The 14,834-nt window shown below is 43.7% G+C and overlaps 1 protein-coding gene across 6 annotated transcripts in view; it reads left to right on the forward strand.

The window, feature by feature from the left end:
- DNM3 (dynamin 3) overlaps window positions 1-14,834 on the forward strand; it is a 422,060-nt gene that overhangs the window by 45,626 nt on the left and 361,600 nt on the right. For all 6 annotated transcript variants that reach the window (XM_056523256.1, XM_056523254.1, XM_056523257.1 and 3 more), the window contains exons 9-10: window positions 8,434-8,482; window positions 9,135-9,166. In XM_056523256.1, the coding sequence (XP_056379231.1) occupies window positions 8,434-8,482; window positions 9,135-9,166 (81 nt within the window). The remainder of the gene's footprint in view (window positions 1-8,433; window positions 8,483-9,134; window positions 9,167-14,834) is intronic.

Below are 14,834 nucleotides of genomic sequence, written 5' to 3' on the forward strand. Positions count from 1 at the left end.
GTCCCAGCTGAAGCACAGGCCAGGGCAAAGTCCAGTAAGTGAGGGTGGGACTAGAACTTCTCTGTGTTCACTCCTGTCCTATCAGACTGCAGCGTGAAGACAGAGAGGAGGGGGTTACAGAGCAACCTGCAGTGATTGCTTAAATAAACCCAGCACAGCACAGCAGACTCAGGGAGTGTGGATCCGCACAGTGCTTGCCTCAGACACGCTCTTTCCTGAGCAGTGGATGTCAGAATTAGTGAGCAGCAGAACAGAGGGATTTGTGAGCCAAATATAGCAGCTAGACACCTAAAAAGACATGTTAAATATCCGCATGAGCTAGTGAGTAACATGTGGAAGCAATATTTTTTTTTTATGATATGACAGCTATGATTTAAAGGGGTACTCCGGTGGAAAACTTTTTTTTTTTTTTTTTTTTTAAATCATCTGGTGGCAGAAAGTTAAACAGATTTGTAAATTTACTTCTATTAAAAAATCATAATCCTTCCAGTACTTATTAGCTGCTGAATACTACAGAGGAAATTATTTTATTTTTGGAACACAGAGCTCACTGCTGACATCTGTGTCCATTTTAGGAACTAACCAGAGCAGCATATGTTTGCCATGGGGATTTTTTCCTACTCTGGACAGTTCCTAAAATGGACAGAGATGTCAGCAGAGAGCACTGTGCTCGTGATTCAGCAGAGAGCACTGTGTTCCAAAAAGAATAGAATTTCCTCTGTAGTATTCAGCAGCTAATAACTACTGGACGGATTAAGATTTTTTAATAGAAGGAAATTTACAAATCTGTTTAACTTACTGCCACCAGTTGATAAGAAAAAAAAAAAAGTTTTCCACCGGAGTACCCCTTTAAAGGAGATATCCAGCCAACAGAAAGAAGGGACGGATCAGTGTCCAGTCTGGAAGTGCCGACATTTGCATAAATATTTGCATAAATAAAAAACACAAATATATGTCACTATGTTCTAAATATTCACGAAATCGCGAAGTGTTGATATTCGCGGTAAAAATTTGCATTTCGAATATTTCGAGTATGTTATTACATAATAGCCTTGAGCGGTGTTTCCCAACCAGGGTGCCTCCAGCTGTTGCAAAACCACAACCCCCAGCATGCCCGGACAGCCAAAGGCTGTCCGGGCATGCTGGGGGTTGTGGTTTTGCAACAGCTGGAGGCACTAACTGGCTTAGATTGCCCCCATCTAGAGGTATCTTCCAGAATCCCAGCAGACCTGGCGAACTTCCAGCGGCCGCCTCTAGGGGGAGCACACACCATATGTATCTGTTTCGCCTGTTGCGACGTGGATGTTGCATTAGGGTCCAGGAGCTTCAAGCTACACCTCCGAACATAATGGAGAGTGAGTGCGAAAGTTTCCATACAGGACGTTACATTAAGATGTTTTACATTGTTTATACTTGTACTATCTACACGAGCGCAGACACTTATCATCCCTTATCTGCGCCGGTTCCTGATTCTGAAGGATTCCCACAGTATTTCATGGGGGGGGGGGGTAGTCTGAAGTTCACTGGCAAAGCCATTATACCTGTACATCAATCCTGGACAAAGCATAGCCGAGTCTCCAACAAAAACACACCCTTCTTTACACCATTCTTTACACCCTTCTTTACACCGTTCTTTACACCCTTCTTTACACCGTTCTTTACACCCTTCTTCACACCCTTCTTTACACCCTTCTTTACACCGTTCTTTACACCCTTCTTCACACCCTTCTTTACACCCTTCTTTACCTCTCGTGTCCCTTGTAGTCAGTAGACAATATAAAAGAAGACGGAAGGACCTTGTTGCCAATGTTTCCTCTTCATTCGTTCTCTATGACACAAAAGTATCAGTGGTGAAGATGCTGATAGCAGGGCCGACCCTATAATGGGTCCCATTGGGTCTATTGGACCCAGGTGGCACCTTCACAGGGGCGGCACATTGCAGCCCCAAGAAGATTTTTGACCCATGACGGGCCTAGTCAGTCATGGTGCCGCTCAGGGTGCATACCCGGTGACCTCCCAGCTGTCATCAGCCGCAGGGGGCCGCCGCTAATACCTGGCATGCGGCGATTGTCGCAGCCGGCTATTAACCCTTAAGATCTCCGCTGTTAAAGCTGACAGCAGCGCCTAAAGGTAGCTTTCAACCATACCTGGTGGTCCAGTGGGGGGAGGGGAGTGGGGCGATCCACTGTGGAGGATGCCGGAGGGCTTACCTCTCCTTCCTGCCCATCCATGGCTCTTATGGGCAGGAAGGAGCCTCCAGCTGCTGCAAAATAACAACTCCCAGTATTGCCAGACAGACATTGACTGTCCAGGCATGCTGGGAGTTTTGCAACAGCTGGAGGCACCCTGTTTGGAAAGCACTGCCGTAACGTAATTTGGCGGTAAAGCCAAGTGTAATACTTGCATCCGGGTCTGTTCCGATGCAAATCCCTAATGTAGGCCTCAAATGTTGTATTTCAAGGCAACAGTTTAGGGCCACATATGGGGTATTTCCCAATTCAGGAGAAATTGTGTTACAAATTTTTTTTTTTTTTTCTCCCTTTACCCCCTTATGAAAAGGAAAAGTTCGGGTGTACACCAGCCTGTTATTGTAAACAAAATTTTATTTTTTACACTAACATGCTGGTGTTGCCCCATACTTTTCATTTTCATAAGAGGTAAAAAGGAAAAAAAGACTCCCAAAATTTTTAACACTATTTCTCCTGAGTATGGAAATACCCCATATGTGTATGTAAAATGCTCTGCGGACGCACAACAAGACTCAGGAGTGAGAGCGCACTATGTACATTTGAGGCCTTAATTGGTAATTGAACAGGGGTGGCTGATTTTACAGCGGTTCTGACATAAACGCAAAAAAACCCACTAACATGTGACCCCATTTTGGAAACTACACCCTCACAAGTGTAACAAGGGGTACAGTGAGCCTTAACATCCCACAGGTGTTTGACGAATTTTCATTGAAGTTGCACATGAAAATGAAAAATTTGATCTTTTTCACTATAATGCTGATGTTACCCCAAATTTTTATTTTTCACAAGGGGTAATAGGAAAAAAAAACAATTTGTAACACCATTTCTTCTGATTAAGGAAATACCCCATATGTGAATGTTAAGTGCTCTGCTGGCGAACTACAGGGCTCAGAAGGGAAGGAGTAAAATTAGTTTTTTGGAGAGAAAATTTGGCTTGAATTGAAGGCCATGTGCGTTTACAAAGCCCCCCGTGGTGCCAGAACAATGGACCCCCCCCACACATGTGACCCCATTTTGGAAACTACACCCCTCATGTAATGTAATAAGGGTACAGTGAGCATTTACGCCCCACAGGTGTCTGACAGATTTTTTGAACAGTTGTCCATGAAAATGAAAAATTTAATTTTTCATTTGCACAGCCCACTGTTCCAAAGATCTGTCAAACGTAAATGCTCACTGCACCACTTGCTACATTCCGTGAGGGGCGTAGTTTCCAAAATGGGGTCACATGTGTGTGGGGGGGGGGGGGGGTCCATTGTTCTGGCACCACGGGGGGCACCGACTTCCATTCCAAACAAATTCTCTCTCCAAAAGCTCAATGGTGCTCCTTCTCTTCTGAGCCCTGTAGTTCGCCCGCAGAGCACTTAACATCCACATATGGGGTATTTCCATACTCTGAAGAAATTGGGGTAAAAATTTTGGGGGGCATTTTCTCCTATTACCCCTTGAGAAAATGAAAAATTTGGGGTAACATCAGCATTTTAATGAAAAAAATCTAAATTTTCATGCCCAACTTTAGTGAAAATTTGTCAATCACCTGTGAGATGTTAAGGCTCACTTTACCCCTTGTTACGTTCCTTGAGGCTTGTAGTTTTCCAAACAGGTGTTTTTTTTTTTGCTGTTATGGCACCATAGGGGCTTCCTAAATGCGACATGCCCCCCAAAAACCATTTCAGTAAAATTCGCTCTCCAAAAGCCAAATGTGACTCCTTTTCTGAGCCCTCTAGTGCATCCACAGAGCACTTCACATCCACATATGAGGTATTTCCTTATTCAAGAGAAATTAGGTTACACATTTTGGTGGCTTTTTCTCCTTTTACCCCTTGTAAAAATGAAAAAAATACAATGGATCTAAAAGAACAGGTTAGTGTAAAAAATGAAGATCTTAAATTTTCTCCTCCACTTTGCTGCTATTCCTGTGAAACACCTAAAGGGTTAACAAACTTTCTGAATGTCATTTTGAATACTATGAGGGGTGCAGTTTTCATAATGGGTCCATTATGGGGTATTTTGAACATAACGACCCTCAAATTCACTTTGGCTAAACTTTGAAGCTCTCTAATGTGTTCAAAAAGTAAAAATATAAAGTAGACATATTGGGGGACATTTCCTAATCTAGTCTATTCTGGGTATGCTTATAGACCAGCGTATGTGGTAGTCTCCTGTCTATTGTGCTCCTAATTTATCAAAGTCTCACAGCCCTTGATAAATTCTGTGCTCAGACTTCAGGGTCTACAGCTTAAACTGCATTTAGACCTGCTCCAACATGGTCTGACATTTCAGCGTATTTTGGGCAGATGCGACTTGTTGCACAAAAGACGCACTTGCTAAATTCAGCACCAATGCATTTTCCAATGCATTTCCGTCTAAAATAGACCAGAATGCATCATGTTCTAAAAATCCTCTACAGCAAAAGTCGCAGAAAAGTCGCACATATTTAGACATTGCGACTTTCTGTGCGACAAATTTAGACAGGAAAAAACTGTCTAAATCCTTTGATAAATCTCCCCCATTGTATATGTGAATCAATATATAATTTATTAGGAATGGCCATTTTCCTTATACGCAGAGAGCTTCAAGTTAGAAAAATGCCACATTTTCTAATTTTTCAAGAAATTTTGGCATTTTTCTCCAAGAAATGATGCAAGTATCGAAGAAAATTTACCACTAACATAAAATAGAATATGTCACGGAAAAACTATCTCGGAATTAAATTCATGAGTTAAAGCATCCCAGAGTTATTAATGCTTAAAATGACAGTGGTCAGATTTGCAAGACATGGCCTGGTCCTTAAAGGAGTAGTCCAGTGGTGACCAAGTGGTGATCAACTTATTCCCTATCCTAAGGATAGGGGATAAGTTTCAGATCGCGGGGGGTCCGACCGCTGGGGCCCCCTGCGATCTCCTGTACGGAGCCCCGACAGCCCGCGGGAAGGGGGCGTGTCGACCTCCGCATGAAGCGGCGGCCGACATGCCCCCTCAATACAACTCTATGGCAGAGCCGAAGCGCTGCCTTCGGCAATCTCCGGCAATCTCCGGCTCTGCCATAGAGATGTATTGAGGGGGCGTGTTGGCCGCTGCTTCGTGCGGGGCTCGACACCCGCTGTCTGGCCGGAGAGCCTGGCCCCCGTACAGAGAGATCGCAGGGGGCCCCAGCGGTCGGACCCCCCGCGATCTCAAACTTATCCCCTATCCTTAGGATAGGGGATAAGTTTTTCACCACTGGACTACCCCTTTAAATGGGCACTGTCAGATACAAAAGCCTTTGATATGTTGTGAAGCATGTATAACCAATAGGTTTGGCAATTGCTTTAATTAGAAAATTTTCAATATTTCATACTGAAAAAGCCAGTCAAACAACTGCCCCCCTGCCTGCTTGGACACATACTAGCCCTGCTGTGTCCATGAGTCATCACCTATGTCATGGACACACTTCCTTGATTGACAGCTGTGCGTGCAGGGCTCAGAACTGGAGGAAAACTTCTCCCACTGTCAGCTTGTGTCCCACTACTGTCAGTGAGGACAAGCTGGGAGTTGTAGTTTTGCTAATGCTACGGGAGATGTGAGCAGACAGTATACTGAGGGAGGGGGCGGAGACCTGCACAGTGAGAACACGCCCCCTCCCTTCTTGAGGAATTCAGACTAGTGAGCTAAATTAAAAGTGTAATTAAATAAATAAATAAAGGTGCTAGAAACATAAAAATTGGATGTACATGGTCAGGATTAGGTACTGAGTGATATATTAAAAAATATTTTTTCTTTGTTGGATCTGACGGGTACACTTTAAGGTTAAAATGGGCCTTGTCCCCAAGGGGTTAAAGAAGCACTCTAGGTTTAATTTGGTCCATATCTTGAATGCTAACCATTTATGAGTAGAATTGAGTGAGTGTTTCAAAAAGTTTGATTTGCAGGGAAACAGCAATGCAATAAGCCTCAAAACACATGTATAACACTGCCTCAGCATTCTAAAGCCCTGTATAACATTGTTAGGAATGTATTCAAGTTGTTTTAAAGGCTAGGTTTTTGGTGACATGTGGTATCCTATGGTAACTACCAGCTTGTTTAAAGGGGTTATCCAGGAAAAAACTTTTTTTTATATATCAACTAGCTCCAGAAAGTTAGTCAGATTTGTGTAAATTACTTCTATTAAAAAAATCTTAATCCTTTCAGTACTTATGAGCTTCTGAAGTTAAGGTTGTTCTTTTCTGTCTAAGTGCTCTCTGATGACACGTGTCTCGGGAAATGCCCAGTTTAGAAGAAAATCCCCATAGCAAACCTCTTCTAAACTGGGTGTTTCCCAAGACAGGTGTCATCAGAGAGCACTTAGACAGAAAAGAACAACCTTAACTTCAGAAGCTCATAAGCTCATAAGTACTGAAAGGATTAAGATTTTTTAATAGAAGTAATTTACAAATCTGTTTAACTTTCTGGAGCCAGTTCATATATAAAAAAAAGTTTTTTTCCTGGATAACCCCTTTAAGGAGCTAGCGGATTTTGTATGCTTTTTAACGCCAATATAAAGGTGAAAAACAGTGAAAAAAATCCCCCATTCTGGCTTTATACCGAGGGTCCAAGAGTGTGGCTATCCGGGGTTCATCTCTTTTTTCATGTGCGCAATATGTCCCTGTGCAAGTAACAAAGCATCCAGCTCATCATCCTTGCCAGCTCTTCCAAGGCCCCGGCTTGTTACACCTTCTGTAGATTCCTCCACCATATCCCCCGCTCAATGCAAGTCTATGGGAGGGGGCGTGACAGCCGTCACGCCCCCTCCCTTAGACTTGCATTGAGGGGGCGGGGCGTGACATCACACGGGGGCGGAGTTGTGACGTCATGATACTCCGGCCCTGTGGTCTTCTCGCTGCACAATTGGAGCCTCCAGCGCAGTGCAGAGCTCGCAAAGGTGGCTGCTGAATGACAGATTGCGGGGGTCCCCAGCGGCGGGACCCCCGCGACCAGACATCTTATCCCCTATCCTTTGGATAGGGGATAAGATGTAATAGGGGTGGAGTACCCCTTTAAAAATTGTGGACATTCCTGAGAATTCTATGTACCGTATATACTAGAGTATAAGCCGACCCGAATATAAGCCGAGACCCCTAATTTTACCCCAAAAACCCAGGAAAAGTTATTGACTCGACAATAAGCCTAGGGTTGGAAATACATCATCCAGACCCCCGTCATCATCCAGACCCCTGTCATCATCCCCCCCTTCATCATCACCGCATATCAATCCCTTCATCAGTGGTCTTCAACCTGCGGACCTCCAGATGTTGCAAAACTACAACTCTCAGCATGCCCGGACAGCCATGCTGCGTGTTGTAGTTTTGAAACCTCCGGAGGTTGAAAACACTGCGGCCTTCGTCATCATCCAGCCCCCCCCCCTTTTGTTTTGTACTCACCTCCCCTCGGCGGGAAGTTAGGGTGAGCTGGTCCGGGCCATCTATGCTGCAGGGACCGTCCGGTGGGGATGGTTAGTTGTTGCAGGCTGTCCATTTTCACGCTCCGGGCCCGGCCTGGACTAGTGACGTTGCCTTGGCGACGACGCACAGGGACGTTGCCCATGAACGTCCCTGTGCGTCGTCGTCAAGGCAACGTCACTACTCCGGGGCCGGGCCCGGAGCGTGGAGAAGAGGCCCCCCCGGTGAAAATGGACAGCCCACAACGACTGACCATCCCCACCGGACGGTCCCTGCAGCATAGATGGCCCGGACCATCTCACCCTAACTTCCCGCCGAGGGGAGTTGAGTACAAAACAAAGGGGGGGGGGGGGGGGCTGGATGATGACGAAGGCCGCAGTGGTCTTCAACCTGCGGACCTCCAGAGGTTTCAAAACTACAACACCCAGCATGCCCAGACAGCCGATGGCTGTCCGGGCATGCTGGGAGTTGTAGTTTTGCAATATCTGGAGGTCCGCAGGTTGAAGACCACTGATGAAGGGATTGACAGGCGGAGAGTTCACTCGATTATAAGCCGATGGGGGGCGTTTTCAGCACGAAAAATCGTGCTGAAAAACTCGGCTTATACTCGAGTATATTCGGTAAATCATGAATCAGGTTTAAAACCAGGAAGCTGTAATTCTCCCGAAACTGGAAAATTCAACTAAATGTAACTTGTAGGAATTGGAAAGTAAAACTTGAGCCTGCTTGATGTTGGGATGATCTCTAATCCTCCATGTCCTTTGTTAGTGCTCATCAAGGATACGGTCAGCAGAAGAAGAGTTCAGCCGGCGGTCAGGTAAGAGCGGCCTCAATGTATCTTTATTACATTTATTTATTTTACAATTGACAACCAATATTTCAGCCCAAGTATAGATATTGTTATAATAAAAGAAAAGCCAAATGTACAGATCGGCACATACAGCGGCTTCATCCTTAAATGCTATTGCACTCCTCTTGGTGAATAAAAAATATTTCTCATATACTTTGTTTGAAAAAATGAAGTTTTCTATGTTTTATTTGTGCTTAAAAAAGCTCAAGAGCACATTTTCCCCCATCTTATACACAGACTTGGGACCAAAGTCCAAACACAGGAAGTGCAGCCTGGAGTGCTGAGGGGGGAGTGTCCAACCAACAGCATATGGCAGTTAAGTGTGAGAGAAGCTGTGATTGGATGAGGCTGGACACACCCCCCCCTCAGCACACCAGGCTGCACTTCCTGTGTTTGGACTTCAGTCCTAAGTCTGTGTATAAGATGGGGGAAATGTGCTCTTGAGCTTTTTTAAGCACAAATAAAACATAGAAAACTTCATTTTTTTCAAACAAAGTATATTAGAAATATTTTTTATTTACCATAAGGAGTACAATAGCAACAATTTGTTTTAATGCAAGTGCCCATTTAACAACTTTCCTTATCTCATGATAGAATTCTATTCTATTTTCTACTTTAGGATTTAAGCAGAGTCTTTTCTACTTGTTTGAGGTAAGTATGCATATTTCTACATTGAATATATGTGTAGCGATCAAAGCTGAATCATTAATATTTTACTTACTAAACTGTCTTAAAGGGGTACTCCGGTGGAAAACATTTTTTTTTTTTAAATCAACTGATGCCATAAAGTTAAATAGTTTTGTAAATTGCTTCTATTAATAAATCTTAATCCTTCCAGTACTTATCAGCTGCTATATGCTCCAAAGAAAGTTCTTTTTTAATTACTTTTCTTTCTAACCACAGTGCTCTCTGCTGACACCTTTGTCCATGTCAGGAACTGTCCAGGGCAGGATACTTTTGCTAGGTGGATTTGCTCCTACTCTGGACGGTTCCTGACATGAACAGAGGTGTCAGCAGAGAGCACTGTGGTCAGACAGAAAAGTAATTCAATAAGAAAAGAATTTCCTGTGGATCATACAGCAGCTGATAAGTACTGGAAGGATTAAGATTTTTTAATTTAGTAGCAGCCGCAGACACCCCATGTAGGTAGTAGTAATCGCCACCTTTGAGTAATAGTAGTAGCAGCTCCCTTTGAGTAATAGTAGTAGCAGCTCCCTTTTGAGTAATACTAGTAGCAGCTCCCTTTGAGTTATAGTAGTAGCAGCTCCCTTTGAGTAATAGTAGTAGCAGCTCCCTTTGAGTTATAGTAGTAGCAGCTCCCTTTTGAGTTATAGTAGTAGCAGCTCCCTTTGAGTTATAGTAGTAGCAGCTCCCTTTGAGTAATAGTAGTAGCAGCTCCCTTTGAGTAATAGTAGTAGCAGCTCCCTTTTGAGTTATAGTAGTAGCAGCTCCCTTTGAGTTATAGTAGTAGCAGCTCCCTTTGAGTAATAGTAGTAGCAGCTCCCTTTGAGTAATAGTAGTAGCAGCTCCCTTTGAGTAATAGTAGTAGCAGCTCCCTTTGAGTTATAGTAGTAGCAGCTCCCTTTTGAGTTATAGTAGTAGCAGCTCCCTTTGAGTTATAGTAGTAGCAGCTCCCTTTGAGTAATAGTAGTAGCAGCTCCCTTTGAGTTATAGTAGTAGCAGCTCCCTTTGAGTAATAGTAGTAGCAGCTCCCTTTGAGTAATAGTAGTAGCAGCTCCCTTTGAGTAATAGTAGTAGCAGCTCCCTTTGAGTAATAGTAGTAGCAGCTCCCTTTGAGTAATAGTAGTAGCAGCTCCCTTTGAGTAATAGTAGTAGCAGCTCCCTTTGAGTAATAGTAGTAGCAGCTCCCTTTGAGTAATAGTAGTAGCAGCTCCCTTTGAGTTATAGTAGTAGCAGCTCCCTTTGAGTAATAGTAGTAGCAGCTCCCTTTGAGTAATAGTAGTAGCAGCTCCCTTTGAGTAATAGTAGTAGCAGCTCCCTTTGAGCAATAGTAGTAGCAGCTCCCTTTGAGTAATAGTAGTAGCAGCTCCCTTTGAGTAATAGTAGTAGCAGCTCCCTTTGAGTAATAGTAGTAGCAGCTCCCTTTGAGTAATAGTAGTAGCAGCTCCCTTTGAGTTATAGTAGTAGCAGCTCCCTTTGAGTAATAGTAGTAGCAGCTCCCTTTGAGTAATAGTGGTAGCAGCTCCCTTTGAGTAATAGTGGTAGCAGCTCCCTTTGAGTAATAGTAGTAGCAGCTCCCTTTGAGTAATAGTAGTAGCAGCTCCCTTTGAGTAATAGTAGTAGCAGCTCCCTTTGAGTAATAGTAGTAGCAGCTCCCTTTGAGTAATAGTAGTAGCAGCTCCCTTTGAGTAATAGTAGTAGCAGCTCCCTTTGAGTAATAGTAGTAGCAGCTCCCTTTGAGTAATAGTAGTAGCAGCTCCCTTTGAGTTATAGTAGTAGCAGCTCCCTTTGAGTAATAGTAGTAGCAGCTCCCTTTGAGTAATAGTAGTAGCAGCTCCCTTTGAGTAATAGTAGTAGCAGCTCCCTTTGAGCAATAGTAGTAGCAGCTCCCTTTGAGTAATAGTAGTAGCAGCTCCCTTTGAGTAATAGTAGTAGCAGCTCCCTTTGAGTAATAGTAGTAGCAGCTCCCTTTGAGTAATAGTAGTAGCAGCTCCCTTTGAGTAATAGTAGTAGCAGCTCCCTTTGAGTTATAGTAGTAGCAGCTCCCTTTGAGTAATAGTAGTAGCAGCTCCCTTTGAGTAATAGTGGTAGCAGCTCCCTTTGAGTAATAGTGGTAGCAGCTCCCTTTGAGTAATAGTAGTAGCAGCTCCCTTTGAGTAATAGTAGTAGCAGCTCCCTTTGAGTAATAGTAGTAGCAGCTCCCTTTGAGTAATAGTAGTAGCAGCTCCCTTTGAGTAATAGTAGTAGCAGCTCCCTTTGAGTAATAGTAGTAGCAGCTCCCTTTGAGCAATAGTAGTAGCAGCTCCCTTTGAGTAATAGTAGTAGCAGCTCCCTTTGAGTAATAGTAGTAGCAGCTCCCTTTTGAGTTATAGTAGTAGCAGCTCCCTTTGAGTTATAGTAGTAGCAGCTCCCTTTGAGTAATAGTAGTAGCAGCTCCCTTTTGAGTTATAGTAGTAGCAGCTCCCTTTGAGTAATAGTAGTAGCAGCTCCCTTTGAGTAATAGTAGTAGCAGCTCCCTTTGAGTAATAGTAGTAGCAGCTCCCTTTGAGTTATAGTAGTAGCAGCTCCCTTTGAGTAATAGTAGTAGCAGCTCCCTTTGAGTAATAGTAGTAGCAGCTCCCTTTGAGTAATAGTAGTAGCAGCTCCCTTTGAGTAATAGTAGTAGCAGCTCCCTTTGAGTAATAGTAGTAGCAGCTCCCTTTGAGTAATAGTAGTAGCAGCTCCCTTTGAGTAATAGTAGTAGCAGCTCCCTTTGAGTAATAGTAGTAGCAGCTCCCTTTGAGTAATAGTAGTAGCAGCTCCCTTTGAGTAATAGTAGTAGCAGCTCCCTTTAGGTAGCTATAGCCGCCTCTTCTCTCCACTTCTCCTCCGGTCTATGCTCTGGCGCAAGATGACGACGTCACTCCTGCATCGGATCACAGAGGAAGAACACTCTGCACTCATATCGCAGGCAGCCACAAGAGGGATTGAGTGAGCGTGGAGCCAATGGCTCTTTGGTCTATCAATCAGCCAAACGCCACAATTTACTATAGGTGCATCTGTAGGTAGTAGTAGCAGCAGCAGCAGAAGCCCCCTTTAGGTAGTAGTAGTAACAGCCCCCTTTTGAATAATAGTAGTAGCAGCTCCCTTTGGGTAGCTATAGTAGCTCTCGAGCTTGACTGCTCAAACTCTGCTCCATTGAGACTCCTCTTAGCCATGATCTTGTGGCTCAGATTTTTTTCTGTTTAGAGCCAGATACTGAACTTCTATTTTCTGACTGCAATTTTTTCATTTTTTTTGTACATTATTATGAGGGCAGCCATCTGGCCTAAGCTGTTTTTAATAACATTTAGTGATATGCTTTACGGCAAGACCCATGGACAAAGGCCACAATAGACATAAGCTGCCCCATTCACACGAATGGGAAACTTTACTGAGCATGCTCACCTATCTTCTATTGTCTTCGCTGTCTGCTGGTGTCACCTCTCACTGTAATGCTGTACTGATCACATTTTGGCAGGATCCTTCTTTATCATCACAGACACAACACAAAGTTTCACCTAAGTTTTAGGCCTAGTGGCCAAAATGAAAACTACAAGACCTCAGGATTATTTAAAAATCTAGATAGTAAAATAATAAAAAAATATAAAAACTTTAAAGATAAATCACCAACAAATCATAAAACTCAAAATATGTTTAACATGAAAACTTGCTTTAAACAATAGGAGATTTTCTGTTGACAAGTTACATTTAAATTAGGCTTTGTCCCTTTAATATATAATATTATATTACGTTAAGACACATTTTTATTCATTTTGATCACTGTTTATACTAAACATGTTGTGGTTTCTTATATGAATGTACTAACTGTACAATGTTTATTTTTAATGCATTGATGTCACATAACGATACAAGAACGATGTCCTCCAACACCAGCAGAGTAAAATAAGCGCTGAGACCGGGATTAAAGCAAGGGATATTTATTTCCAACAATGCAACGCGTTTCGCGGAAATTCCGCTTCTTCAGGCATCAAAGCCTGAAGAAGCAGAACTTCCGCGAAACGCGTTGCATTGTTGGAAATAAATATCCCTTGCTTTTATCCCGGTCTCAGCGCTTATTTTACTCTGTTGGTGTTGGAGGACATCGTTCTTGTATCGTTATCTTGTTGGCGTGGAGTGGCTGCAGAGACCCACCTTTACCATGTGATCATCCATGGTTGTACTTGGAAGGAGTACAACCCAATCTGGTAAGCGCAATTCACACCTTGCGTTTTTCTGCCTCATCTGAAGATATCACACTTCGGAGCGCATCCTGTTGTTTTTTATCTCTACATATGTCACTTATCCTGGATTGCATTTGGATGTGTAGGATACACGGACAATAGTAAGATTTGGAAAAAAAACAAACATTTTACTCGTCCACATCTTGTGAAACTCTGAATTCCAGAATAGTTTGTGGCCTTTCGCCGCGCACTAACCAGATGGCTTTTATCCAGACGCCATTTACGACTATTGTGTGTGAATTTTCTCAGAATAGATTGTGACATAGTTTACTATGAATTGTTGACGTCTTTATGTAACATATGACAGAGAGGCAGCTAGAAGGGAGTCTAGGGACCGGCTTCCTTGGAAAAAGTCTGTAAGATAACTCTGGTCCTAAAGGAAAACAGCTGTAAGTCCATGTCCAGCCCAGTAAAGACCCCATAGACCAAGGACCCCCATGTGTAGATGACTCTGACTGCACCCCCACCTAAGAAGAGGAAAACCAACCCTCCCCTCACCCATAAAGAATACTCAGACAACTATATAACTTTTGCTGGACATGATGGGGCAAAACCATAGGCCTGGCGGATATCATGTGACCAAGGCATTATGTATTTGATACAATAATAATGCACATTTTCTATCCAAAGGATAGGGGATAAGATGTCAGATCGCCGGGGTCCCGCTGCTGGGGATCCCCGGGATCTCAGCTGCAGCACCCATCTCAACGGCTTCGGATCCCAACCACGCGAGCGAAAGAGCGTGACGTCACGACTCCGCCCCTGTGTGACATCACGCCCCGCCCCTCAATGCAAATCTATGGGAGGGGGCGTGATGCCCGGCACGCCTCCTCCCATAGGCTTGCATTACGGGGGCGGAGCCATGACGCCACAACGCTCCGGCCCCGTGATCGACAGTAATCAACAAGGAGCGAGTACTGGTTTTAACGGGGTGCAGCATGCAAGATCACGGGGGTCCCCAGCGGCTGGACCCCCGCGATCAGGCATCTTTTCCCCTATCCTTTGGATAGGGGATAAGATGTCTCAGCGTCGGAGTAACCCACTCTTTATGGTAAATTTAAAAAAAAATGAAGTTTTCTATATTTTATTTGTGTTTAAAAAAGCTGCCACTAGGTGTCTCCCTACTTGTCCAGAGCACATTTCTCCCCCTATCCCTATGCTTGTGCCTTCCATAAAGCAACTGTGTAGAGGCTACAGTAATGGCAGCCCCCCCCCCCCCCCCCCCCCCCGGTACACGCTTTATTAATAAATGACATTAAAACTACATTGTCCTAAAACTAAATACATAAACAAAATTCTTTATCTTGATAGAATAATTTAATTTATTAAAAAAAAAATTGGTGACAAATTCCCCTAAATGCTGTGCAATGCAAAAA

The sequence above is a fragment of the Hyla sarda genome, chromosome 6 (genome assembly GCF_029499605.1).
Source record: "Hyla sarda isolate aHylSar1 chromosome 6, aHylSar1.hap1, whole genome shotgun sequence".
Taxonomy (NCBI): Eukaryota; Metazoa; Chordata; class Amphibia; order Anura; family Hylidae; genus Hyla; species Hyla sarda.